Here is a 26,314-nt window from a genome sequence, read left to right as displayed (position 1 = left end):
TTTTTTTTTTTTTTTTTTTTTTTTTCATTTACCTGAGCATAACTGTACACTTTGCAGGCCAAAATGACCAGTTTCAAACAAAACTTCTACAGGAGAGTAGTAGGATTTACCTATTTCTTGCTGACATTGACTCATCTATAGAATTTAACTCCCCTTATCCCCAACAGCTAATCCAAAGGTTAAGCAAAAGTCATGTTTAAAAATAAGTAAACAGATAAAATACCCAGACCTTTCCATCCTGCCTTTTAAGCATCTTTGGCCTGGAGTGTTTTTCATATTACTGTCAGATGCAGCTGTCTGTTCCAGCAGATCATACTCAGTCACTGCCAAAAGGTTGTTGCTGTGCACTTGATTCCATGAACTCCCTTCCCTCTCTGAAAATAAGATAAGTCAATTTTTGTATGAATATTGCTTTTATTTGTAATATTTGATTGAGCAGAGTCAACATAAGAAGCTGAGAAACCTTAGTTTACTCCCGTAGCTATATTTGAGCCTGAAGAAGCTCACTCCCTGATAATACTGAAGCTGTCATGCTTATAATTCTTACAGTGAGTTGTGTTGTCTATAGGTGTTGTGTAATGTAGCATTTTAATTATTTGTTAATGTAGATACATTTTAATCAACAGTTGAAATAATGAAGTAACTAATTATACAAATCTCTTTTCCTTTTGCTAAGTATAGGTATTAAAATCCCAGAAAGGTTTTCATTAGGTAATCGTTGAGTATTGGTGGACCTTAAGTGTGCTGGTTTTTTAAGGAGCATTTTCAGATACGAAAATACTGCAGCCATGCAAATATCCTGAGAAATCATTTCAGAACTTTATCCTCCAAAGTATATGCATCTTTTTGTAGCTGTCAGCGAGTTGGCAGGTGATTACCAACTATTTCTGTGGGTCTGGCTTTTAGTACACTTATTATTACAGGCCATTAGCTTGGGAACCTAGGAGCTAACATTTATTTCCCAACCCCAAAGCATCCTAAAAGTGCATATTGCTTTTTGTTTCCGTTGATACAGTTCTTCGGTCAACTTTTCATCTGTATCATTTGTTCTGTAAAAGCTGGCCTTGTATTTATTGAAGTTATGAAATAATACCAAGCATTTAGAATTCATTTCTATTCTTACATCTAGCAGCTGTTTTTGTACACTATAGATTTGTTTACTTGCTGTTGTATACAATCTGATAGCAGCTGTTGGTTATATCTTAATAGCATCCCCGTTTTTATTGTTTACACACATCGAGGAATAAGCTCCAGTTCTGTGATACTGTAAAGCTTGCACTATTGTAATTTGTAAGCCTTAATTTGATCAATATATGCACAAGTAATGAGGTATTATTTCTTAAATCTTGTTAATCTATACCGATTTTAAAGCATTCCATGCATTATTCTTAACTTCTGAAGTGCTAACAAACTTTTAGTATTTTTACTTGTTTACAGCTGACTGTGGGTTGGTTTTTTTTTGTTTATTTGTTTTTTCAAGCGCTTAGAAATGATCTTTTTATCAAAAGGTCTTGGAGCATTGTTTCAACCTTTTGGTCCTTGGGAGATTTTTTTTTTTTTCCTCATTTAGGAATACCCAAACTTTTATTTAGCCAGAGTAAGGGTATTTCGTAAAATACTTTGTTTTCTTGCTACAAAAACTCTAGGAAGCCCTGTTACGAAAGAAATGCTGTCAAGTGGCTTTCATCCTGCCTTTGTCACTGATGTTCAGTAACCATTCAAAACTTACAGGGTCAGGTAAGAGCTTTCTTAATAGAGCAGTGACATTATTTTTGGTTAGCCTTTAATATGTTTGCTGAAAGCTCCAATGCATCTCTCACCTGATTTTCGTTTGTTTTCTTTTGGTTTGGTTTGTGGTTCTATCATACTTTCAGAAAGGATTTTTTTTTTTCTTCATTTTACTTCTTTAAGTTTAGTTTAATCAACTGAGTCTGCTGATGGATCCACTGAGCAGTTGTTCAGAAGTGTTTGGATTGAGAATGCAGCATGCAAAGTACTTTTCCAATAGCAATATTTGGAAAGATTTGTATGTGAATGGTGCTCTATGCTCATTGTTGCATATGTGTGTGTGCTTTAACTAGTACAAATTGTATTCAAAAGCTATTGCAGCTTAAGTGAATACTTCAACATAACCAAATAATACTGGAAGACAGAAGAAGAATGGGCAGTGCTTGAGTGCTTGGCATATGAAGTACTTGGCTCTTCAGACCTAGAAAACTGTACCTTCACTTCCATGATAATTAGGTGTGCCATTTCCTTTTCTAGCTCAGTCTTTCAGGTACAGATACTGCAAAATATTGCATGTCAGTTAACATTCAGAAGGAGTGTTCAGTTAGCTAAAATTAGGCAGGTTCTTCAGTCCTTGCAGGATAGGAATATTGGATTCCTTAATATTTTATTAGTAGAAAATATTTTAAATCTTTATAATGCAAAATATTTATATCTGAACATCCTTGAGGTTTTTGTTTGGTTTGTTTTTTTTTTTTTGGCTTCTCAATGGTGTATTTTAAGTACACATTGTTGGAAAACTGACTTTCATTTGAGGAATCAGAGAAAAGGAAAATCATTGTGCTGACTGAGGGGAAAACGAATTGCAAACTCTAATACCAGATTGCATTAAAACTGTACTAAAAATAATAGTAATGTCATGTTCTCCATTTTTGGTGTTGTCACTCTTTTTTTTTTTTTTTTTTTTTTTTTTTTTTTTTTAAACTTACTGTAAGCATTCCAAAGGAAATAGATGAAAATGTCCTGATTCATCACTAGTTCTTAATGATGGGTGAAATACTATGAACCACCTTGCAACACTGAACGCTGTTAATAGTGTTCAGAAGCTGATTTATTTCACATTATCTCTGAAGTAAACACATTCATTCACACGTTCATTTACAAATGCTAGTTGCAGCATTGTCAGGTATTGTGAACTCTACCTTTGGAGTTTGTAGTATCAAGAGGAAGTTTTCTTATCTATTCTTAATAGTGTTGAGGAGTTGACCAAAACCTGAGGTTTGTCTTCATGCTTACCTGTCTCCATTGCCTGTTTATAACTATGTGCATACCTCTGTATGTATATATATATTATATACACACATACATCATTCAGTATATATGTTCATATTTGTTTCTGCAATAAGTTTATTTCCTGCAAACCAATGCTGTTAATGGAGTCTTTGTTTCTGTGGATCAAAGATACGTCTGCCTGGTTCTTGAAGATTTTATTTTGTTTAAACTCCTTTTTACTATGCAGTTGCCTCTAGCAAATGAAAATCCAAACAACCTAGAAATGTGATGACTAAAGAATTTGAATAATGATGTCTGTATTGCATAAAATGTTCTAAAGTCAGATATGTCCACAAAGTCATTAGTAGTTTCTAGGATGTTCTTGTTTATAACTGCTACTAGGAATCATCTGTTTTCCTGCAAAAAAAATGCAATCTGTTTCATGTAATTGTTTTGCTTTAAGTCACTTCTACGTCCTGAAGAGAATCTGCTATTATTTGTTAAGCCTTGTAAGAGCCAAGTATTTTAATATCTAAACTGTTTTATTTTCATATTGTAGGTTTTGACTTTTGCCTATAAGCATGCGCTGGCGAACAAAATGTATGGGAGAGGGCTCAAGTTCGCAACAAAACTTGCAGAAGAAAAGCCAACAAAAGACAACCTGAAAAACTGCATTCAGGTAAAGTGTGTTCATTAAAATGATGGTTTGTATTAATTCTGAGTAAATGTGTAAACACAGGAGGCGTAATCTTTGTTACATTTTATATTTTATATTGTAGAACTCAAAATGTTAACCTTATCCAAGCTTTTGATGTTTGGTCCCATTTTTTTGGTCCTAGTTTGCTCTTCCATTTTTTCTAGAGTATTTACCAAAACTCTTTTGCATATTTAAATCATTATGTGAGTGTTTATCGTGTTATCGTTACTGTTAGTAATCACAGATAGTACTAGTATAACATAGGCAAAGAATTAATGGGAATTACTGTACCTCCTATGAAATTTAATTACATCAAATATTTGTATGTTTAATTGAAAGGCTGTAGATCACCTAGCCTTTCAGATCTAAATAAGCTCAAGTTCTCCAGACTTATCTTTCTGATTACAGATATCCTTAATGAGTAGTTAATGTCAATGCAATATGTGTTGGAAGGACTTAAATTGAAGAATATGACCCATGAGCATCTCACTTTTTTTTTGTTGTTTGCTTTCTTCCTTCAGCTAATGAAGTTATTGGGATGGACTCACTGTGCAACTTTCTCTGAAAACTGGCTTCCTGTTATGTATCCCCCTGATTATTGTGTATTCTAGAAATCTGGAAATTGTAAACCTAACGTAATTCTATAAGGGCAGGATATGAAAAGATAAGTTTGATTTTTTTTTTTTTTTATAGGAACGCATGTTTTCATTACTGAATGTCGATCATTAAATTGTGTGTATTTATCAGTAAAGGCACCTGGGTACAGCTTAATACCTGTTAACCTGACTCCAGTCATCAGGGAGTTACCTTATTGTGCATCCCATTGCTGGCAATGGACGTGCCAGAACTGCTAACAGAAAAGAGTTGGAATTAGGCTGATATAGCTTACTGCATGCATGTTAGTTTCTTAACTGTTAATTTTAACTGCAAACCTGTAAAAGCTCTGTATTTTTTACAGTAAAGTGACTTTTAACACGTTTGATCTTAATTTCATTTTCAATTGTATGAAGGCCTTAAAGCTACTTCAGGAGTAGCTAAAATCTTATTTATTAGACAAAAGTAATGGGACATAATTATCCATATTGTTTGCAAGAGTTTACATTTGTGGTTTTGTTCTTTGTTTTTGTTTTTTTTTTGTTTTTTTTTTAAAGAAAAATTCAACCTCTGAAACTGTTAATACATGCAGCTCGTAATTGCTGATGCATAGGTGCTCCTGTAAATCTTCATTTTGGAGTGATTTCAGGCAAACTCAAAAATCCATGTGAACCTGAGTATCAGGACAGGCTGATACATGTATAAAGTGCCAGACAGTTAAATCTTGACCAGGTATTGTAAAGCTATACATATATGTTTAATAATGTTAAAAATGTAAAACACAACAGAATAAATGTGCAAAACTGACGATCAAAAAAACACCATGTGCACTCTGATACTTTAAAAGATTATTTTATAGGTAATAAAAACAAATAAAGCTAAAAATATTGGTTCATCCAGGAGTATGTAAATGAAATTTGCTGAAAGAGAACACCTTCCAAACAGCAGAAGTTCAGTGCAGCCTAGAAGATCAATGCTTTCTGTTAATGTCTCCCTGCTATCTGACTACTTAGTGACATTGTTCCTCCAGTGGAGTGAAATTGGTCTGTTTGAATAGGTTGTAAGTATGAACCCAAGACAAATGAGCTCTATTGCTTGTCTTGCCAGATTTCTTGTAACAGAACATGCAGAGTTCAGCTACAGCTACAACTTCACAGACGTAAACGTACAGAGGGCGTACCGTAATTGCACATCACATTCCAAACTGCAAGGTGCAGGTGTGAAATCAAAATTAGTAGTTGTTTTTTTTTTTCTTCAGTTCTCTCTTACTGTGGCTTTAAGCAACTTGACGTTTGATTCTGGAAATTCTGCTAGGATGGATGTATCGAATATATTGCAAAGTTGTTCCAAAAATTCATAGTCTGTACTGAATCTGAATTTATTCGCCCATAATAATACTGTCCCTGGCTGGCAGAAGTGTACCATTGTTGCTAGCAGGGCATCCAGAGCAGTATGATGGTATACAACATCACTTGCCAGTATAAAATCGTAATGGTAAGTTGATAAAGGGAAGTCTTCATTGAGGTCTTCTCCCCACACCAGTTTTCTCACTTCAGGTTTGTGTGTATTCATGTTGTGTGTATTTCTTGAAATATTAAATGAGAGATTTTCAAGAACCTCAGGCAAATCAGTAGCTGTAACATAAGCTCCTAAAGAATACATAGATTTGTTTTAATTCAGAGGTATGTAGTTAAACCTAAAGATGCAAACTTTTTGATATTACTTCCCCTGCTTCCCCCTCAGCAATAACTAGAATCTTTATTAACATCAGTGTTCAACTTGCTTTCATTTTTTTAAAAAAGCAGTGACGAATGTATTAATTTCAGCTGTTGCTTCATTGCTTTCAAGTGGCAGTCACAGATCTAGATTGTGTTTCATAAGAAATCTGAAAGGAAATAGTTTACTGACCTAAGATGGAAGCCACGATGGAAACCAAGCCTGTTCCAGCACCAATTTCCAAAACTTTCTTGTCTTTGAGGTTGAATCGTTCTTGATTTGATTCCAGATACTGAGACAAAGCCAGTGCCTGAAATAATTACCACGTATTCATAAGATGGTATCAATTAAGTTGCACAAAAATTAATTTGATGTTTTTATACTGTATTTTTTTATACAGTGGAAAACACTGATGGCTGTAACATAAACATAATATGGAAAGAAACATTGTGTCCTGTTCTTTATGTCAAACAATCCGATTAAGCTAGTTTATTGTTAATTTTAGGTCTTGTGAGATGATGAATTTGCAGCAGACATGTATACCTTTTGTGATTCCTCTCACAGCTCAAGATAGGTAGCGTCCAAATGGGAACCATTCTGTTGATGAATAACATAAACGGATGCCAAAGAAATTAACTGCCCTTTTGTTTGTCTTCTTAAGACTGGTGTGTTAGGGTTTTAACTCCTGTGCTTCCTCATAATGCAACGCTGTCTACCTGCTCTGGGCAGGCTGACAACTCATGAATCACCAGCCCAATTTGCACAACCTCGCGCTTTTCTTGGAAAGTTTTACCATCTGCATTCTGACACCTGATTAATTTGAGAACTGATGTTCTGGCGTTCCAGATTCAGATATCGTTTCATTTATCCATACACTTTATTTTTATTTTTATTTTATTTTCTTTTCTTTTTTTGGTCAGACGTTGTTGGTGAGCTTTTCCAATAAAAGTAGATCTGAAAAATTCTGAAGCACCCTTTCTTCCTCCAGAGCCATATTTCTGAGTCTACAAGAAGTTCTTTTTTTTGCAGCAGAAGGAATGAAGATGGGAAAAGACCTGTTTGCACTGTGCTGGAATAGCTCCAGGCTGTTCTTTCAAAGAAACACTTTCATTATTTTAAAGTACCTTCTTTAATCTTTCACAATTTTCTTCTTTAGTCTCCTTTTTGTAATGCTGCTTGATTGCTTCAATTTTCTAAATGAGCAGCTGGCCATGTGGAGGAAGCAACAATTTTTCCAATTTTTTCCAAACAATTTTAACTTTTTTTCCTCCCTATCTTCATCCAATTGACCAACTGGAAGGTATTTTTTTTTTTTCTTACCTCTGTAAGTGGAAATAATTTACTATCTACATGCTACTTACATGCCCCATTTCTTTTGGTGCAAACTACCAAATCAGTGTAAGGCAGAGCTTTCTGCTCTAGTATTTCACAGCATAGTTCCTCACCAGAAATAGGAATTAACTGAAAAAGTACTACCTTGAGGTTTGTCTGCCATTGCCATTTCTGATTTATCAGTCACATCAACTCCCTGGATGCCATATTGAGTACTTACCCCAGGCCACACCACTGCTCCAAAGTGTTCTATAGATTCCTGGATGACAATGTGCTGGCCTGCGTAAGTGTAATGCTCTTTGTCAAAGTAGTGGGAAACTGTGGGAGCCCAGTTCTGCAATATTTTAAGAATTACCGGTGAATCTGTGAGAGAGAGAAGATGAAAGGGGTATTACATATGCGTGGATTAACACACAGCTTTTTAAAGTATGAGAAGGACTTTGTGATTATTGTACACGAGCACATGCACTGGAAAAGCTGTCAGGTGATGGGGTTTAAGACCATCTGCTCTCCAGCTGTGGGCAGTCTGGCTGCTAGAGGAGCAGAAGCAGTGTTTTTAACAGGCTGCCCAGTAGAACCTATGGATCCCCATCTCTGGAGACATTCAGGCCAGGTTGGGTGAGGCCCTGGGCAGCCTGAGCTGGTGGGAGCAGTCCTGGCAGGAGGCTGGAACTGAACAAGCTTTTAAGACCTTTCTGTGATTGAGTGTTAAATGGCACTTTACAGATACCAAAACATAAAATACACAGAAGTTGCCTTCTGCAGCTCATGTTATGCTTGAGATTTAAGTGCTTTTCCTTGTTGTTGTTGTTGTTTTTTCCTACTGACTCTTGAAATCAGATAGCAAATAGTTTCTTTTTAGCATCTTTTTAGATAGTAATATACTTAATGAACTTAACATGCCTGCTAGAAGATGGCCAGCAGATACAGAATGCTAAGCTTTGTGTTTCGAAAAGAAGAGTACCTGCCATTTCTGTTTTACCTGTTACACTGCCACTCACTAAAAGAGCTGGGTTTCTTGAATTCTTAACCCTTCTACAAAAAGAGGGTTCTGAAACACTTTTTCAGTGTATGTTGAAACGCTGCTGTTGAGCAAGTGCCACTGTAGTGTAGTACTAGCATGTCTCATCATAGCATGTAGGCTGGTAGGGTGGATGTTCAGGAAAGCTCAGCTTAACTGCTCCAACCAAACTCACTGAAATCAGGGCGCTTAATGACTGTGCAGCCATTGGAAGCCTAGTGGCAGGATATGCATAGATGATACAACATTCAACTGCAAAGGACAATTTTGTTCTGGATTGCATGGATTTTGATCAATGCCTGCCTGCAGTTCTTAATAGATGCTCAAGCAAAGCGGTTTAGCTTGTGTTAAAATTTGTAATATCACAGCTTCAGCAGTGCCAGCCCAACCAGTACATGTTATAATCAGCTCTCTGGCAGTGCTTGAAAATTATTTCTCTGATGTCTAAATAAAATCCAGAGGCTTTTTACAATATGCACGTCAATTATGGAGTTAGAATAATTTTCCTAGATTTGGTCCAAAAATAAACTACAACAGAGGGAAAAAAAAAATGGGGAGAGTAGAGCTCAAGAAGAGAAGTGACAGATTGACATTCACTATCCAAAGACAGAAAAATGAAGCGATGGAATACCAGCAGGACACAGCAATTACAGTATTATAAAGGATTATACCGGGGTTGGATTCTGCTGTTGATGAGCAGTTGGAGCTGCAAGTGCAGTTCTCAGAGTCACACGGCTCTTCACAGGCTTCTCCTTCCGCTGTTTGGCAGTCTGTTGCTCTTTGCATTGTGTTGGGAAATGGCAGCTGCTGTGCCAAGATTGTGGAACTGAAATAGAAATATAGATATAGAAAGTTGAGGGCAATTCCTTTGTACAAGATGATTGGAGAGCTGGCTGTGGGATCTCCCCATCCTGCTCTGGCTCTGCCCAGGCTCATATGACTGGGTTGGGTGGCCTCACGCTGCTGGAGGTTCCTTTAAGCACCTCCTTTGATCCGTGAGGGAGAAGCTTGGCAGTGCCTGCAGGTAGTTTTTAAGGGCAGAATGACTGCTGACGTGTGGAGGTGGTTTATTTGCACCCACGACGCTGACACCACTGCAGTTCTGCTGCTTGATATATTCCTTATTACTCCCTTTATTCACAGGCACAAGACTCGTGTGCTGACTCCTGTAGCATGGTGTTTGTTCACAGCTATGGCAAGTGATTCTATTTTATTTTTTACCTATTCAAAAGGGAGAATGCTAAGTAATTGGAATTCTGCACATTTTGTTTTGTATTTTTCCTCCTCAGAGGGCCTCTATCTGGCAGGTAACGAGTTCTGGCCGCACACCTTTCGTATATATTTCAAAATACAATGGAGGCATAGGAGATTGAATATGGAAGGTAATGCTGGAGCTACAGCAGCCAGTTCAGTTTCAATAGTACACTGCCTGTTCTCAGCAATGGCTCTCATTCCAGCTCCAGATATGAAAAAAAAGTCAAGTTCTTACTGTGGCAGTTCAGGCTTACAGTTGGCCACGTGGGTACCACAGATCAGATTTGACACAGCTTAGTAAATGTGTATTTGCTGCTCCACTGTTAAGCACTTGTAATAAATAACTTCTCTGATATCATTCAGTACAGACACGTTGAATTCTAAACTAAAGGAGGGATGTTCTGTTGCACTTAAAAATCGTTATGCTTTCTTCTCTTTTGTTCTTTGAGATCCTCTGTGTAATGCTATAACGAGATGATAATGGCAGAGTAGTAAAGTCTTTGGCTACAACAAACGGGAGCAAAGCCAAACACAGCAGCCACAGATACATAAAGAAGAAAAAGAGCTGCTTACCTTTGGAAGATCTCAGATAGGCAGAGATCTCCAGCAAGTAATGCCCTCTCTTCCCCTGCCAACCCTTAAATGAGGTCTGGGAAGAGGTGGATCCTGGCTCCACCCCATCCAGTCACTCAGGTGCACGGCATGCAGCTGAGCAGTTTGTCCCTGCCTTCCTGCCAGGTGCTCAGTCGCTCGTTCAGGCCATCACTTACCATTTCCACTATGCTCTGGAATAGGAGTCGACTTAAATATTCATAAAGGCGCTTTGCTGTTTTTATTAAAGCCCTTCTTAAAAGGATCAAGAGATCTGAAAAATAACCGTGGGTTACACTGATGGGCCTGGTCTGGCCCTGAAGTCCCTCAGGTGCCCAAGTTCTCAGATGTCAGTCTGGGAGAAGAGGTTATGCACTCTGCATTTATTCATAGTGATAGATACATCATGCTGGGCTTCTGGATGCCACAGTAACATCATATCTTTTTGTAGGTGTCGCTTTTGCATAATAGGAAGTTATTGTTTCATGCATCCTAATGCCACAGCTATTAGTCATTCATAAAGTGAAGGGGGGTTTTTTTGTTGTTTTTTTGTTGTTTTGCTTTTGCTACAAGCTACATTTAGTCTGGATTCAAATATATTAATGTATGAACAGCTTTCATTTATTACTGTAAATGACCGACTCTACTTGAGGGCTGTGGGCACAAGTCACTACTGGGTGCTCTTGTTGCACATGGGCAGTATCTGCATCATCACGTGCAAGATGCTCGAGTTGCTGCTGTCTTACTAGAATGGACACTTCATACAGTTTTCTGATCCACATTTCCCTGAAAGTGATACATCCCTTATAAACATTTAATTTGGGGAAGACAGTATGGCAAGCAAAATCTGTTCCCTTAGAAACTGCTGGCTCTTTGTGGTGGTTAGCAGCTCATGTATTGGCAAAGTGATTCTGAAGGGAATCATCACCTAAATTCTGTGGTTTCCAAAGAGTTTAAACTCATGGGGGCTACACTAACAGTCTTTGACTTTGTTGCCAAAAAAATAAGTTGCAACACCACGTTTGATTTCTTCGGAACTTTAAGAAGATGGAATAAGTCACAAAATTGTATCTATCTGACAGGGTAATAAAATGCTTAAGACTAAATTGTAAGATGGTAATAAACCTTATGGTAATGCTTTAAAAAGCCATAGAATCACTCAGGTTGGAAAAGACCTTAAAGATCATTGAGTCCAACCACAACCTAACCATACTACACTAACTCTAACAAGCCACCGCTAAATCATGTCCCTGAGCACCACATCCAAACATCCAGGGATGGTGACTCAACCACCTCCCTGGGGAGCCTATTCCAGTGCTTAACAACCCTTTCTGTAAAGAAGTTTTTCCTGAACCTAAACTTACCCTGGTGCAACTTGAGGCCATTCCCCCTTGTCCTACCACCAGTGAGAAGAGACCAACCCTGCTCTCGCTGTCAGCACCTTTCAGATACTGGAAGAGAGCAAAAAGGTCTCTCCTCAGCCTCCTTGTAGCTTTATAAGCTTTAGCTTTATTCAGCTTTTAGCTTTATTCAGTTTTATCCCCTCTAATAAATTTTCTGCCTCAACTTCTGAAATTCATTGCTTGGCTTTTGGATCTGACCGCATGGCCCAAAATAAAAAAAAGTAGGTTACTGAGCAGTAGTACTGTGTCATTCGGTCCTCAGCAGTGAGCACAGCTCTGCTGAGAGACTTCTCTGTTTTCTTGGCACAAGATCACACTGCGTTGCTGGTTGTAGTCAGAATTAACAGGCGAAAGCCACTTCCATCTGCTCAAAGGAGAAGCGCAGTTGCACTGCAGTGTGAGTTAGGACCGGCCGTGCACTCAGTGTTTCTGAGCACTCGTGCAAAGTTCAATGCACTGCCTAATATGCACGTGTGTCTGTATGCATATATATGCCTAGAGCATTGCTGTACACCCTTATGATATTTGAGCCCACAAGGTGCATGCATCCAAATGCAAAAAACCAACGTGTTAGGTGTGCGTGGGCAGAGCAGGCAAGGAGTGCAGAGCTGAGTTCCTTTGTTAGTCAGCAGGAAGCATCCACGTCAGGGTTAGGGTCAGGGCAGTGGAGCAGTGCCGTTACCTGTTGTGGTGCAAGGCGCTGGAAGGCTCCCGCAGGCTGATGCCCCCTCCAGAGGTTTTTATACCGCCGCGCACCTGGAAGCAGCCGCGCTGCCCGCCAGGGCTGGTGGGCTATTTACAGCAACATGACCAGGCAGCGTGCGAAGGGCTCGCTGCCCCATGCTCAGATCTTTTCCACTTGCGGCATGAAACAAAAATGCTCCTGAACCTCATGGTCCCGAGTGCTGCTGCCTCACAAGCAGAACTCTGGGGCTTTTCCAGCCTCTCACTTGCCAGGCTGGCTGCGCCCCGTTAGGATCTGCAGTCCTGACCCAAGGGAGCAGCTGCGTGCGAGAGGCACAGCCCGAGTGTGGAGGAAAATGAGGGGTCGGAAGCGGCTCCGAGGGAAGGTCAGGGCCCGGCAGACTCCCTGCAGCCGGGATCAGCAGCGATTTGCACGGGCAGTGCCTGCTAGCAGCGATGGGAACTTCACTCCCTCAGGGAGCTCTTGTTGCTCTGCAGCACTAACAGGAATTATAGATGTCAGACATACACCAGATGTGCGTTGCTTGCACACATCAAGAATCAAGCAGTTGTGTGCATTTTCCGTGGCTGCCTTTCTGCCCCCCGTCCCCGTCCACCACCCACCCAGAAAGGATTTTTAAGGAAAAAAAATCGGAGTAAAAGAAGTTTGAAAGGAGCTGTGAAAGCCAAAGGGCTGGCAGGCAGCTGCAGGATAAAGTGACAGAGGAGGGCAGCAGTGCATATTCTAGTCAGCATGTAAGGATGTGCACCTTGTGGGGGAACAGACTGTGAATTCAGGTCTCATTCTCCAGAGCAGAGACATGAGATGAGCCTTTCGGGGCTGTGCATTTCCCACCTCGGCCACGGGAAGGCTCCAGCAGTTGCATCGAGTGTAGGAGATGCCTGGATGCTTGCACCAAGTCACCCTGATCTCCTTTCTCTGGAATATTGAAAAGAACATATCTATTTGTTTATTTATGGATCCAAGGGACAGATCATTAACTTAACTATGTCTTAAAAACTGTGCCTCGTCCTTGTGCACTACACAGCCCCCCTCCATTTCCCCTCACTGTGGAAATAGGTGGCCCTGAGCTAGGTCGGGAGCTGACAGCAGAAAAAAGAAGGCAGGGATGTCCAACTCGCTGCTGAAGTGACTGTTGTCTCTGTTGAGCTGGGTTTTGTTGTTTTTTTGCGATATGATCTTTCAAGCAGGCATGTTCCTGGCTCTCATATCAATGTTTTGCCTCTGCAGATGGACGTAGCTCAGACCAGTCCTGCTGCCAGTGCTCTGCCTTCAGCTTTGGTGCTGGGATTAGTGCTGAGCACAGGCAGTGCACTTTTCAAATCAAATCGAAGGAAAAGGCTCGCTCCTTGTTCTGTCTTGTGAGGGCAGTTGAAAAGCAGCTTCAGGATCAGTGGTACAGCATGGTTAGAAATAATTTAGGTGTGGCTTCACTTCTTGCTTGTAAGTTTTGCAGGTAGCAACACTGGATGCTTGAAAAGTGCTGTTCAAATATACTTTACAGATAATTTCTACAAATGCTTTATGTGCCACAGTCTCTCTCCAAGCACTTTTTGTTTAATGCTGCAGATGAACTTCATCTGGGGGTGCAGCACCATGGCACTAAAATTTCTGCAGGCTTGAGTGGGCAGAGGGCAGTCCACCACTTCAGGCCTTGTGATATAGAATCAGGCTTTCTATGATATAGAATCACAGAATGGTTTGGGTTGCAAGGGGCCTTAGGCCACCCAGCCCCAACCCTGTGCCATGAGCAGGGCTGCCCCCCACCAGCTTAGTTGCCCAGGGCCCTATCCAACCTGGCCTTGAGTGCCTTCAGGGATTGGGCACCAAAGCTTCTCTGGGCAGCTGTGCCAGCGCCTTACTGCCGTCACAGAGAGAAGTTTCTTCCTAACATCTAGCCTAAATCTCCCTTCTCTGAATTTAAAACCATTCCTCCTTGTCCTATCACTATCAGGTTGTGTAAAAACTTGGTCCTCCTCCTGCACATGAGCTCTTTTTAAGTACTGGAATGCCACAATGGGATCTCCCTGGAGCCTTCTCCAGTCTGAACAAGCCCAGCCCTCATTCTGTCTCTGTAGGACAGGAGCTGCAGCCTACTGGTCATCTTCATGGCCCTCCTCTGGACTCAGTCCAATAGCTCTGCATCCCTCCTGTGCTGAGATCCCCATGCCTGGCTGCAGTACTTCAGATGGATCTTAAATGGGCAGAGTGGAGGGGGAGAAGTGTGGCTTAAGGTTTGTTTGCTTGTTTTAGTTCTGTTTATGTGAATCCCTGCTGGTTGTGTGGGTCTCTTCCCTTTGCTGTGCTCTCAGACCTCCAGCAATGTAGGCAGAGTTTCCTTCTACTTATCAATGAGATTGGTCACAAACTGCCAGGACATTGCAGGGATGTTACCAGCTGCCACCTGGAGCAGGGCTTGGCACTGAGGAGCAGCAGTGCTAGTGGGAGCTGATGAATGATAAGGCTTCTTGTGGAAAGGGAAAAGGGTATAAAATGTCATAGAATCATAGAATGGTTTGGGTTGGAAGGGAAATTTAAGACCCCTTAGTTCCAATCCCCTGCTATAGGCAGGGACACCTCCCACTAGACCAGGTTGCTCAAAGCTCCATCCAGCCTGGCCTTGAATGCTTCCAGGGAGGGGGCATGCCTCTCTGGGCAACAGGTTCCAGTGTCTCACCATTCTCCAAGTAAAGAATTTCTTCCTAATAATATCCTCTGAAAGGGCCATCAACCTTGTAGTTTAGCGTCCTGTATTTAATATCACGCCTGTGAATTTTCACAAGCTTTTGCAAAGGTACATGCTAAAGATCCTGAAAGAAATCGAGCTTTGATAGGATGAGAAGACAGTTATCTCCTGGTTTGATAATTTGTTAACAATGAGGAAGCAGTAAGTTGGCAGATATGCAGAACATCACGGGGAGCAGTGCTGCTGAGAGTACCCAAGAGATGTGTGAAGGAGATGGCATGGTGATGATGTAATGTAATTATTTAGGACAGTGAAATCAAAAGTAAGCTGAAGAATTGCAAAGGGATCTCTGATACATTGTGAGAGGTGCAAAAATGATAAATCAGGCTCTGTGCTGACAGGTACAGCATAATGCATACAGATGGGCTCAAGCTTGGTGTCACTTAGGAAAGTGGCACTGGCAACTGCCATGCTGCTTTCCAAAGTGTATCAGTAGTCAGAAAGATAAGGGAGCTGTTGGGTTCTTATAAGGAGGGAAAAAAAAAGATAAAGAAAAGAATATTGGGGGTAAAAAAAAAAAAAAAAAAAAAAAAAAAAACACCATCATTGCAATGCCACTGTAGGAATCCAGAGTTTTGCTCCCTTTGAGGGTTTGCTGGAGGTCCTTCATAGAATTATAGAATGGCCTGGGTTGAAAAGAGATACAAATGATCATCTCGTTTTGACTCCCTGCTATGTGCAGGGTCGCCAACCAGCAGACCAGGCTGCCCAGAGCCACATCCAGCCTGGCCTTGAATGCCTCCAGGGATGGGGCATCCACAGCCTCCTTGGGCAACCTGTTCCACTGCGTCACCACCCTCTGTGTGAAGCTTCCTCCTAATATCTAACCTAAACCTCCCCTGTCTCAGTTTAAGACCATTCCCCCTTGTCCTATCACTATCCACCCTCATAAACAGCCATTCCCCCTCCTGATCATACGCTCCCTTCAAGAACTGGAAGACCACAATGCGGTCTCTCCAGAGCCTTCTCTTCTCCCAGCTATGCTGGGCAATGGCTGAACTATTGAAGAACAGCAGACACCATCCCAAAAACAGATTCTCATCTTTATACTGTAGGCACCTGCTGAATTCTTCTGGACCTGGGAAGCATGTCTTCATTCTCCAAATTGCAGGGACTCCTTAGCTGCTGACAAGCAGCCAACTGCCAGGCGAAGCTCGCTCCAGGTTAACATCCTCAGAAGGCTGCTCTGCCCATTCCCATGGTGGTGGGATGAGCCCCCAGCACCCAGCTGTACCAGCGGCCTTCCACATCAGCGACAGCCAAAGGAGCAGCATGGAGGGAATCCGTAAAGTAACCCCAGTATTTTTATTATGTTTTTAAAATGGAAAAAACCCTTATCCTTGACACAGGCCTTCCATTAAGCACCTAATTGAGGAGGGTGCCTTCCTTAGTGACAAGGGTGTGACTTCTTCAAAGGCTGTTGATATTTTGACACCAGCTTCTGTAAGTCTCTTTTATCATGGCAAAGGCCCATTAAATGCGTCACAGCAGTTTAATTTGGTAGAACAATCAGGTTAAGGAGTTGGCTGGAGAGGGAAGGTGGTCGTGAGTATGTGGGGAGGGAGGTCAAACACCTGGTACAGCTGAGAGTGAAGATTGCAGTCGGCTGTATGAAGTTTCTGGTGAACCAGATCATGCACGTTTGTATTAGCACTATTGACAGCAGAGAAAAGAAAGATGCCTTTGGGGCTTGTTGCAGCTGATGATGTCCTATTTACTATGTAAAGCCACATACTCGTGCTTCTCTCAGCAATGAGTTGTGGTATTTCTCCAGTTCTTGCCTAGGCAATTTTACAAGACTTGAAGCTGTGTGTCCCTGGGGGGATGTTTCAGTTTGCACTTCCTCATTGATCTCAGTCCTCCACCACTCTCCCTCTGTATTGGGGTGGCCCTGTCCCTCACAGGTCATCTTTCTCCCCTAGGGCCACCTTCTTCTTGTTGTTTGTTCATCTCTTTGTCTGAAGATACACCGCTCCCTGGGCAGGAAGTCACTGGAGCTGAACTGTCGCAGTTTTTAAATGAAGAGTTCTACCCCTGTCATGGTTCTATGTTTTTTGTTTCTGTTTTTGTTTTTTTTTTTGTTTTTGGGTTTCAGTATTCCACATCAAAACATCATGTAGTGTACGGGGCATTAAAGTGTCACTGCCCCAATCCCAGGTACCTATCCCTGTACATTACAGAAGTCACGGGATCTGGCCCTTCCGGGTGGGGGGGGCGCTCTCTTGCTGCCTTGCAGTGGGTGCTGGAGGGTGCTTTCCTAGCCGTTCCAAGCTTTTCAGGTTTGAATCGGTCCCGGGAACTCTCTCTCTCTCATCTTGTCTGATTTATTAATCTCAATTGCAATTAAATTGTATCTATTGTGTTATCTTGTATTCCAATATTATAGTAAAATAAGTTTTCCTCCATAGATTGTTGCCGCTGTTCTTTTCCTCCCTTCCTTCCTTCCCATTTTTGTGGGACTGGGGTGGGGGGGGTGGGGGGGGGGGGCAGAGGCCTGTCGCCCCTGTCACGGACATAGATTGATCTGGTCAAATCCGTGACAGATTTTTGGCGCCCAACGTGGGGCTCGACTGCTTTTTAGCTTTTTGAACGAATCTCTTTTTCTCTCTGCTCTTAGAGAGCTTCGTTAGGGAGCATTATCAGTAGTTCAGGTTCCTGTGCTGGAAAACCTGACCTTGAAAGATTAGGCGTACTGCCAGTGTTCTGGGATATTTGTAAACTTTGAGCACTACTTAGTCTGAGTAGTGCCTTTTTTCCTTTTTTTTTCCCTCCTCTTGTTAGCTTCAATTCATTAACCCTTTTTTTAGCAAGCACCAGCGATGAACCCACTCGTTATCGTGGAGGTGCTGGGTAAAGGATTTAAAGCAATGGTGTTAGTCACAACCTACTGGCCAATAATCCAGCTCATAATTATGTGTTGTGGAATTGCAACCATATATAGGTACCTAATGACACTGATGGAGACACCTATGTTTTACCTATTTGCAATGTGGTATGATTTGAACTTTGACATCTACATCCCAGAAGGAATGGCTAATTTCACAAACAACTACATCCCAGAAGGACTGGCAAAAACATCCTATTGTGACGGGCCCAGGGGCTCCATGTATACTAGGGATTGATTATCTCAGAAGGGGGCATTTCAAGGATCCTAAGGGGTATCGATGGGCCTTTGGAATAGCTGCTGTGGACACAGACAACATTAAGCAGCTGTCTGTTTTGCCTGGCCTGTCAGAAGATCCATCTGTTGTGGGGCTGCTGCGAGTAAAAGAGCAACAGGTACCGATTGCTACAAAAGTGGTGCACAGGCGTCAGTACCGCACCAACAGGGATTCTTTGCTCCCCATTCATAAGTTAATTCGTCAACTAGAGAGCCAGGGAGTGATCAGCAAAACTCACTCGCCTTTTAACAGCCCCATATGGCCAGTGCGTAAAACCAGTGGAGAATGGAGGCTGACGGTGGACTACCGTGGCCTGAATGAAGTCACACCCCCACTGAGTGCTGCTGTGCCGGACATGTTAGAACTCCAGTATGAACTGGAGTCAAAAGCGGCCAAATGGTATGCCACCATTGACATTGCTAATGCCTTCTTTTCCATCCCTTTGGCCAAAGAATGTAAGCCACAGTTTGCTTTCACATGGAGGGGCATTCAGTATACCTGGAACCGTTTGCCCCAGGGGTGGAAACACAGCCCGACCATTTGCCATGGGTTGATTCAAACTGTATTGGAACAGGGCAGCGCTCCCGAGCACCTGCAGTACATTGATGACATCATTGTGTGGGGCGATACAGCACAAAAAGTCTTCACAAAAGGAGAGAGGATGATCCATATTCTTCTGAGTGCTGGTTTTGCTATTAAGCGAAGCAAAGTGAAAGGACCTGCCCAGGAGATTCAGTTCCTAGGTATAAAGTGGCAAGATGGCCGTCGTCACATCCCGACAGACGTGATCGACAAAATCACTGCTATGTCTCCACCCACTAGCAAAAGAGAGACACAATCTTTTCTGGGTGCAGTGGGCTTTTGGAGAATGCATGTTCCAAACTACAGCCTCATTGTAAGCCCCCTTTATTATGTGACGCGAATGAGAAATGAGTTTACATGGGGCCCTGAGCAGCAGCAGGCTTTTGAACAGATTAAACAGGAGATAGCCCGTGCCGTGGCCCTAGGGCCAGTACGGACTGGACAGGGTATAAAGAACATCCTCTACACTGCTGCTGGAGAGAACGGTCCCACTTGGAGTTTGTGGCAAAGAGCCTCAGGAGAGACCCGAGGCCGACCCCTGGGATTCTGGAGTCGGGCATACAGAGGGTCTGAAGAGCACTACACTCCAACTGAGAAGGAGATCTTAGCCGCTTATGAAGGGGTTCGGGCTGCTTCCGAAGTAGTCGGTACTGAAACACAGCTCCTTCTGGCACCTCGACTGCCAGTGCTGAACTGGATGTTTAAAGGAAAGGTTCCCTCCACCCATCATGCTACTGATGCCACTTGGAGTAAGTGGATTGCACTGATTACACAACGAGCACGGATGGGGAACCTCAGCCATCCAGGAATCCTAGAAGTCATCATGGACTGGCCTGAAGGTAAAAAGTTTGGAACACCACCAGCAGAAGAAGTATCACGTGCTAAAGAAGCCCCACCATACAATGAACTACCAGAGAATGAAAAGAAATATGCCCTGTTCACAGATGGATCGTGTCGTATTGTGGGAAAGCATCGCAGATGGAAATCTGCTGTGTGGAGCCCCACACGACGAGTTGCAGAGGCCACTGAAGGGAAAGGCGAATCAAGCCAATTTGCAGAGGTAAAGGCTGTCCAACTGGCCTTAGATGTCGCTGAACGGGAGAGGTGGCCAATGCTCTATCTTTACACTGACTCATGGATGGTAGCAAATGCCTTATGGGGGTGGTTACAGCAGTGGGAGCAAAATAACTGGCAAAGAAGGGGTAAACCTATTTGGGCTGCTGAACTGTGGAAAGACATTGCTGCCCGAACAAAGACTATGGTTGTAAAGGTGCGCCATGTAGATGCTCATGTGCCCAAGAGTCGGGCTACTGAAGAACAGCAAAATAACCATCAGGTAGACCGAGCTGCCAGAATTGAGGTGGCTCAAATAGACCTGGACTGGCAGAACAAGGGTGAATTATTTCTGGCTCGGTGGGCCCATGAGACCTCAGGTCATCAAGGGAGAGATGCAACATACAAATGGGCTAGAGACCGAGGGGTGGACTTAACTATGGATGCCATTGCACAGGTTATTCATAACTGTGAAACATGTGCCATCATCAAACAAGCCAAGAGGATGAAACCTCTGTGGGAGGAAGGGCGATGGCAAAAGTACAAATATGGGGAGGCCTGGCAGGTTGATTATATCACCTTGCCACGATCTCGCAATGGTAAGCATTATGTGCTTACTATGGTGGAGGCAACCACTGGGTGGCTTGAAACATATGCAGTACCCCATGCTACCGCCCGAAACACTATACTGGGTCTCGAGAAACAAGTCCTGTGGTGACATGGCACCCCAGAAAGGATTGAGTCAGATAATGGGACTCATTTCAAAAATTCTCTTGTAAATACTTGGGCCAAAGATCATGGCATCGAGTGGATTTACCATATTCCCTATCATGCACCAGCCTCTGGTAAAATTGAACGATACAATGGATTGTTAAAAACGATGCTAAAAGCACTGGGTGGCGGAACATTTAAGCACTGGGAGAAGCATTTGGCAGAAGCCACCTGGTTAGTCAATACCAGAGGATCTATTAATCGTGATGGTCCTAACCAATCCAGTTCCCTACATACCGTAGAGGGAGATAAAGTCCCTGTTGTACATGTAAAGAACATGTTAGGAAAGGCAGTTTGGGTTCTTCCACCTTCTGGAAAGGGCAAACCTCTCCGTGGTACAGTTTTTGCCCAGGGACCAGGATCCACTTGGTGGGTAATGCAGAAGAATGGGGATGTCCAGTGTGTACCACAAGGAAACTTGATGCCGGGGGAGTGCAGTTACTAATTCTATGTATATGTATATAGCCATGTGTGCATTTTAATCATTTTTTGTTTGTTTGTATATATGTATATATATTTTAAGCATGATGTAATGATGTAGAATAAGGGGTGGAATGTCATGGTTCTATGTTTTTTGTTTTTGTTTTTGGGTTTCAGTATTCCACATCAAAACATCATGTAGTGTACGGGGCATTAAAGTGTCACTGCCCCAATTCCAAGTACCTATCCCTGTACATTACAGCAGTCACGGGATCTGACCCTTCCGGGTGGGGGGGGCGCTCTCTTGCTGCCTTGCAGTGGGTGCTGGAGGGTGCTTTCCTAGCCGTTCCAAGCTTTTCAGGTTTGAATCGGTCCCGGGAACTCTCTCTCTCTCATCTTGTCTGATTTATTAATCTCAATTGCAATTAAATTGTATCTATTGTGTTATCTTGTATTCCAATATTATAGTAAAATAAGTTTTCCTCCATAGATTGTTGCCGCTGTTCTTTTCCTCCCTTCCTTCCTTCCCATTTTTGTGGGACTGGGGTGGGGGGGGGGGGGGGGGGGGGGCAGAGGCCTGTCGCCCCTGTCACGGACATAGATTGATCTGGTCAAATCCGTGACAACCCCTTCACCAAGGAGCTCTCAGCCCTGCTGCAGGCAGAGTACTGCCTTACTTTCTTGGTCCCCTCTGCCATTTCTCAGCTGGTATCTCAGAAGAAGACTCAATGCCATCTGCTATTTTTTCCTTATGGCAAGGGAAGAGATCATGAACTAATTCCATAGAGCTTTTTATAGAACGAAGATTGCGATGGTCTTAATTTACCGAACTGGAAGTTTTACAGCAGGGCTGATTTATTTGATCTGTTTGGGGCTGGTTACTATATACACAGATGAAGAACCAAATAGAGCTGGTTACGTTAAGGGTGAACACACCATTCACAGCACTATAGACTTTGGCCAACTGCAGCCAACGCCACATGGAGATGAAGCTGGCAGGGCATTTTAACAATCTTTGTTTGACATGGGGTGCACGGTTATATTCTGTTGTAATAGTATTTGCCTGGGATTAAATTAAACAAGTCCTTATTCAGGAGAAGCTACTGAAGTCAGGAAGTTTTACTGTGGTAAGAGCTGATGGAAATGCTTGTTAGTGGAACCCAACCAAAGATACTCCTTGCTTAACTGCCACTTGTGAAAAATGTGGGGTTTCCCTGGAAGAAAGGCAAGAATGGATTTGAAGTAGTGTCAGTACAACAACTAATGAGTAGCTCAAGCAACACTGTAATTAAGCAATTAGTTTTGCAACAAGAGTTAAGTTTAGAAGTTGTGTTCTCTGCATACTAGTGCACTTGGTGAGTAATTTGGCCTTATTAAAAAGCAAATCAGATGGAAGGAGCTCTATTGACTTGACAGCCACCTGAGTGTAGTGTTTTTTAACAACCCTGCCTTGGATGAGCTCAACTACAAATACAAAGGGCATAGGAGATGTCTTTCCATAAATACTGTGCACTGAAATAAAAAATCAACTGCAAGTCAGATCAGCTCTGTGCCTGAGTTAGTCCTCCAGCCTGATGATGGTATTGATACTGAAGTGATAATGTTGTATTGTGACTGTGAGGTAGAATACTGAGTCATTAGAGTCAGTGTGACTTTTGCTTTGAACTCAAGGACCTCAGACACAGCTGTAAGATGGTTCTTGTGTATCTTGGTATTTTGGTTCTCGGTATATTGTTTTTCTTGTTTTGCTTTGCTAGTTGTTTTTGTTGTTTTTCACTTATACATGTTCCAAAAGTCATAGAATCATAGAATGGCTTGGGTTGGAAGGGACCTCAAAGATCATCTATTTCCAACTCCTCTGCCACAGACAGTGTTGTCATCCACTAAATCAGGCACTAGATCAAGTTGCCCAGGCCCCATCTAAACTGGCCTTGAACACCTCCAGTGATGAGGCATCCACAATTTCTCTGGGCAACCTATGACAGTGCCCCATCAACATCTTAGTTAAAAATTTTCCAGTTTTCTAATCTAAATCTCCCCTGTTTTCATTTTAAGCTGTTCCCCCTTCTCCTGTCACTATTGGCCCATGTGAAAAGTGAATTTGCTTCGTGTTTACAAGCTTCCTTTAAGTACTGAAAGGCCTGAGCTGTCTCTTCTTGAGACTGAGCAAGCCCAGCTCCCACAGCTGTCTTCACTGGGGAGGTGCTCCAACCCTCTGATAATCCTCATGGCCTTCTCTGGACCCACTCCAACAACTCTGTCATTCTTGTGCTGGCAGCCCCAGGCCCTGATGCAGTTCTCCAGTTGGAGCCTCACAAAGGCAGAGTGAAGGGAAGCAGATCCCTCCCTCTCCCTGCTGACCACCCCTCTTTTGATTTAGCCCAATATATAGTTGGCCTTCTACCCTGCAAGCACACTTCTGTGGCTCATTTCCAACTTTTTGTCTGCCAGAACCCCCAAGTCCTTCTCCACAGGGCTGCTCTCAAGTTGTTTTTCTCTCTGTTTGTACGCATACCTGTGATTGCCTCAACCTAAGTGCAAGACCTTACACTTAGGTTCATGTGAGCTCACTTCTCAAACTTGTTCAGGCCCCTTTGGAAGGCATCCCCTCCTTGTATTGCATCAACTGCACCATTCAGCTTGGAGTCATCAGCAAATTTGCTTAGGATGCACTCAGTCCCATTGTCTAGATCACTGATAAAAATGTTGAAGAGCCCTGGTCACAAGGTGGATCTCTGGAGGACACCACTCATGACCAGTCTTCACCTGGATGTAGAGCCATTTACCACATCATCTGGCTATGGCCATCCAACCACCTCCTTTTGCACTGAATAGTCCATTCTTTGAACTCGTATCTCTCTGATTTGGATGCAAGGATGTGGTGTGGGACCACGTCAAAGGTCTTGCAGAAGTCCAGGTAGATGATATCGTTTGCCCTTCCTTTGTCCACCAGTGCTGCCACTCTATCATAGAAGGCCACCAGATTGGTCAGGCAATGAAACAGTGCTAGCTGTCTCAAGTAACCTGCTCATCCCTCATGTGCCTTAACAATTCTTCCAGGAGGATCCGTTCCATGATCTCCCCAGGCGCATACGTGAGACTCAACAGCCTGTAGTTTCCCAGGTCTTCCCTGCTCCCCTTTCTAACAATGGGAGTGATGTTTCCATTTTACCAGTCCCTGAGGACTACTCTGGGCAAATATGATGGAGAGTGTCTTGGCAGTCACATCAACCATCTCTCTCAGGACCCCGGGATGTTTTCTGTTTTATTGTATCGGCCCATGATGTCAGAAGTAGATGTTGGTATGGCAGTAAAAATTGAACCTTCCCACCAGTATTCCATTCAGTTTTGTTGCTGTGTGACAGACGGAGCAGAGGGGCAGTCTGACATTCCTCAGCCCAATTCCTCCTCATGGAAAAAAAATTGCACCCATTAACATTCACTGATGCTTTCTGAATGTTTATGGAGACCAAACAGTGGATGTGAGTACAGTGCAATGGTGGGTGGTGCATTTCAGCACTAGTGGCAGCAACAGCGGGTCACCTCTGCTAGTGCAGATTTTTAGGAGTGCAGCACACCAGCTTCTGTTCACCACTGGTGAAAATGCACAGCAATGGTGGTGACTGTGTTGAAAAAGAGTGTTTTGTAGCTGAGAATTTGATTTGTCAAACAGTGTTACTGTGCTCTTTGTATCTATTGAGATTTTCAGGGAAATAAATAGGAGGTGACTAAGACAGATGTTGTGAAGCATCAATTGCGCTACATTGCCTTTTGGGGACATACAGCAAGGTCTGAGTGTTTGAAGGGAAGGGAGAGTTTGACATGGTTTCTACCAGCAGGAACCCTTAATCTCGGTGAGTTTCCTTGGCTTGCCCTGTTGCAATGTGTGCAGGTGTGAGGTGAGAAGTCCCAGCAGCACAACTTCAGAACTGCATTGGGCTTGGCAAAGCTGTTGCTGTCCCACTGCCCCTGCAGTAATGCTGCTTTTTCTGGCCTGGAGAAAACAGAATTATGTTATCTGGAGGGTACCAGTAATACTTAAAGCTGTGAAAGATTTGCCTGGCAGCTTTTGTAAGGTTATTCAGAGACATTATTTTGACATGACTACTGCCACAGGGTTAAAGCTGCTTCCTACTGGCAGTGCCACAAAGAAGAGAGAATTACTTCCTTCATTTTAGACCCAGCAAATTTTTTGCCTGCTTAGCCCCAGAGAAGGCAGTCCCAGGTAGAGATGATGGTAATGGGTATTATCTTTTTCATCCACTCATCCTTCATATAACAATAATAATAAATTACTCAGCGGACGGACATTCAGACAAAAAGCAATGACATTTAACTACTCAACGTAAGCCATTGGTCAAATACTGAAATGTGCTATTAGAATGGCAAGCAACCCTCTTAAGCTATTTTATATGGAAACAGTCATTGCAGATGCTGTATTATAAATGCTTTCCCATGCAATAATCCACATACAAGTTATGAAAATTGTTTAGAATAATCTGGAAGACTTAATCAGGTTTGTTTCAGTTTTAATTGCTACCTGTTTTCCAATTCATCTCAACTAAAGTCTGAGCAGTGGTTGTACCACCTCAGCTGAGCAGTTTTTCTTCACAGCAACTATCAACTACAAAAAGTTTAAGGAGGAAGGGAGGAAGGGAAGGGAAGGGAAGGGAAGGGAAGGGAAGGGAAGGGAAGGGAAGGGAAGGGAAGGGAAGGGAAGGGAAGGGAAGGGAAGGGAAGGGAAGGGAAGGGAAGGGAAGGGAAGGGAAGGGAAGGGAAGGGAAGGGAAGGGAAGGGAAGGGAAGGGAAGGGAAGGGAAGGGAAGGGAAGGGAAGGGAAGGGAAGCCTTCAAACAATATCTATCCAGAATGTGTCCTGGCCGAAAGGGAAAGAACAGGCACAGAGATGACAAGCAAACAGGTTTCTTTTTGAGTAAAAGAAGTGCCAGCAGTTGTAATTTAATATAGCCCAACTTTTTACAAAATATGCAATTGTACCATGCAGAACCCTACTAACACTGGCTTTTAAACATTGGGTTTGTAACAGTTGTAACAGTGAAGCAGTGTTTATTTCAGGGGAATTTGACTAGATAACAACTAAGGGTCCCTTCCAACTCAAGTGATTCTGTGATTCATTAACTACTGAGGATTCATGCAGCACTGATGCAGGCTGAGGAGGCTCTGCCTTTTTCAGTGATCCTGCTATGGTCAGCAGTGAGCTGCCCACTGGCAGATGCTGAAGCTTCTCCAGCATCTTGTCTGGCCTCT

The 26,314-nt window shown here is 42.7% G+C and overlaps 2 protein-coding genes across 4 annotated transcripts in view; one reads left to right on the top strand and one right to left on the bottom strand.

Moving 5' to 3' along the window:
* TPP2 (tripeptidyl peptidase 2) overlaps window positions 1–5,186 on the top strand; it is a 48,149-nt gene extending 42,963 nt beyond the window's left edge. For both annotated transcript variants that reach the window (XM_048929359.1, XM_048929350.1), the window contains 2 exons: window positions 3,560–3,679; window positions 4,219–5,186. In XM_048929359.1, coding sequence (XP_048785316.1) covers window positions 3,560–3,679; window positions 4,219–4,308 — 210 coding nt within the window. In that variant the 3' untranslated portion in view covers window positions 4,309–5,186. The remainder of the gene's footprint in view (window positions 1–3,559; window positions 3,680–4,218) is intronic.
* On the bottom strand, window positions 4,367–12,665 carry METTL21C (methyltransferase 21C, AARS1 lysine). 2 transcript variants are annotated; one of them, XM_048929466.1, is made up of 5 exons: window positions 12,291–12,665; window positions 9,032–9,186; window positions 7,560–7,702; window positions 6,200–6,317; window positions 4,367–5,940 (listed from the first exon to the last, which is right to left on the bottom strand). In XM_048929466.1, exons 2-5 carry the CDS (start codon window positions 9,144–9,146, stop codon window positions 5,546–5,548), a joined length of 771 nt encoding a protein of 256 aa, XP_048785423.1. In that variant the 5' UTR covers window positions 9,147–9,186; window positions 12,291–12,665; the 3' UTR covers window positions 4,367–5,545. The 2 variants fall into 2 exon arrangements, with proteins under 2 accessions (XP_048785423.1, XP_048785433.1); XM_048929476.1 differs by lacking the exon at window positions 12,291–12,665 and adding an exon at window positions 10,188–10,204.
* Window positions 12,666–26,314: the final 13,649 nt, after the last annotated feature.

This window comes from Lagopus muta, chromosome 1, assembly GCF_023343835.1.
Source record: "Lagopus muta isolate bLagMut1 chromosome 1, bLagMut1 primary, whole genome shotgun sequence".
Classification (NCBI taxonomy): domain Eukaryota; kingdom Metazoa; phylum Chordata; class Aves; order Galliformes; family Phasianidae; genus Lagopus; species Lagopus muta.
Note: the sequence above shows the minus strand (reverse complement) of the source record. Positions and strands in the feature narration are given on the sequence as shown.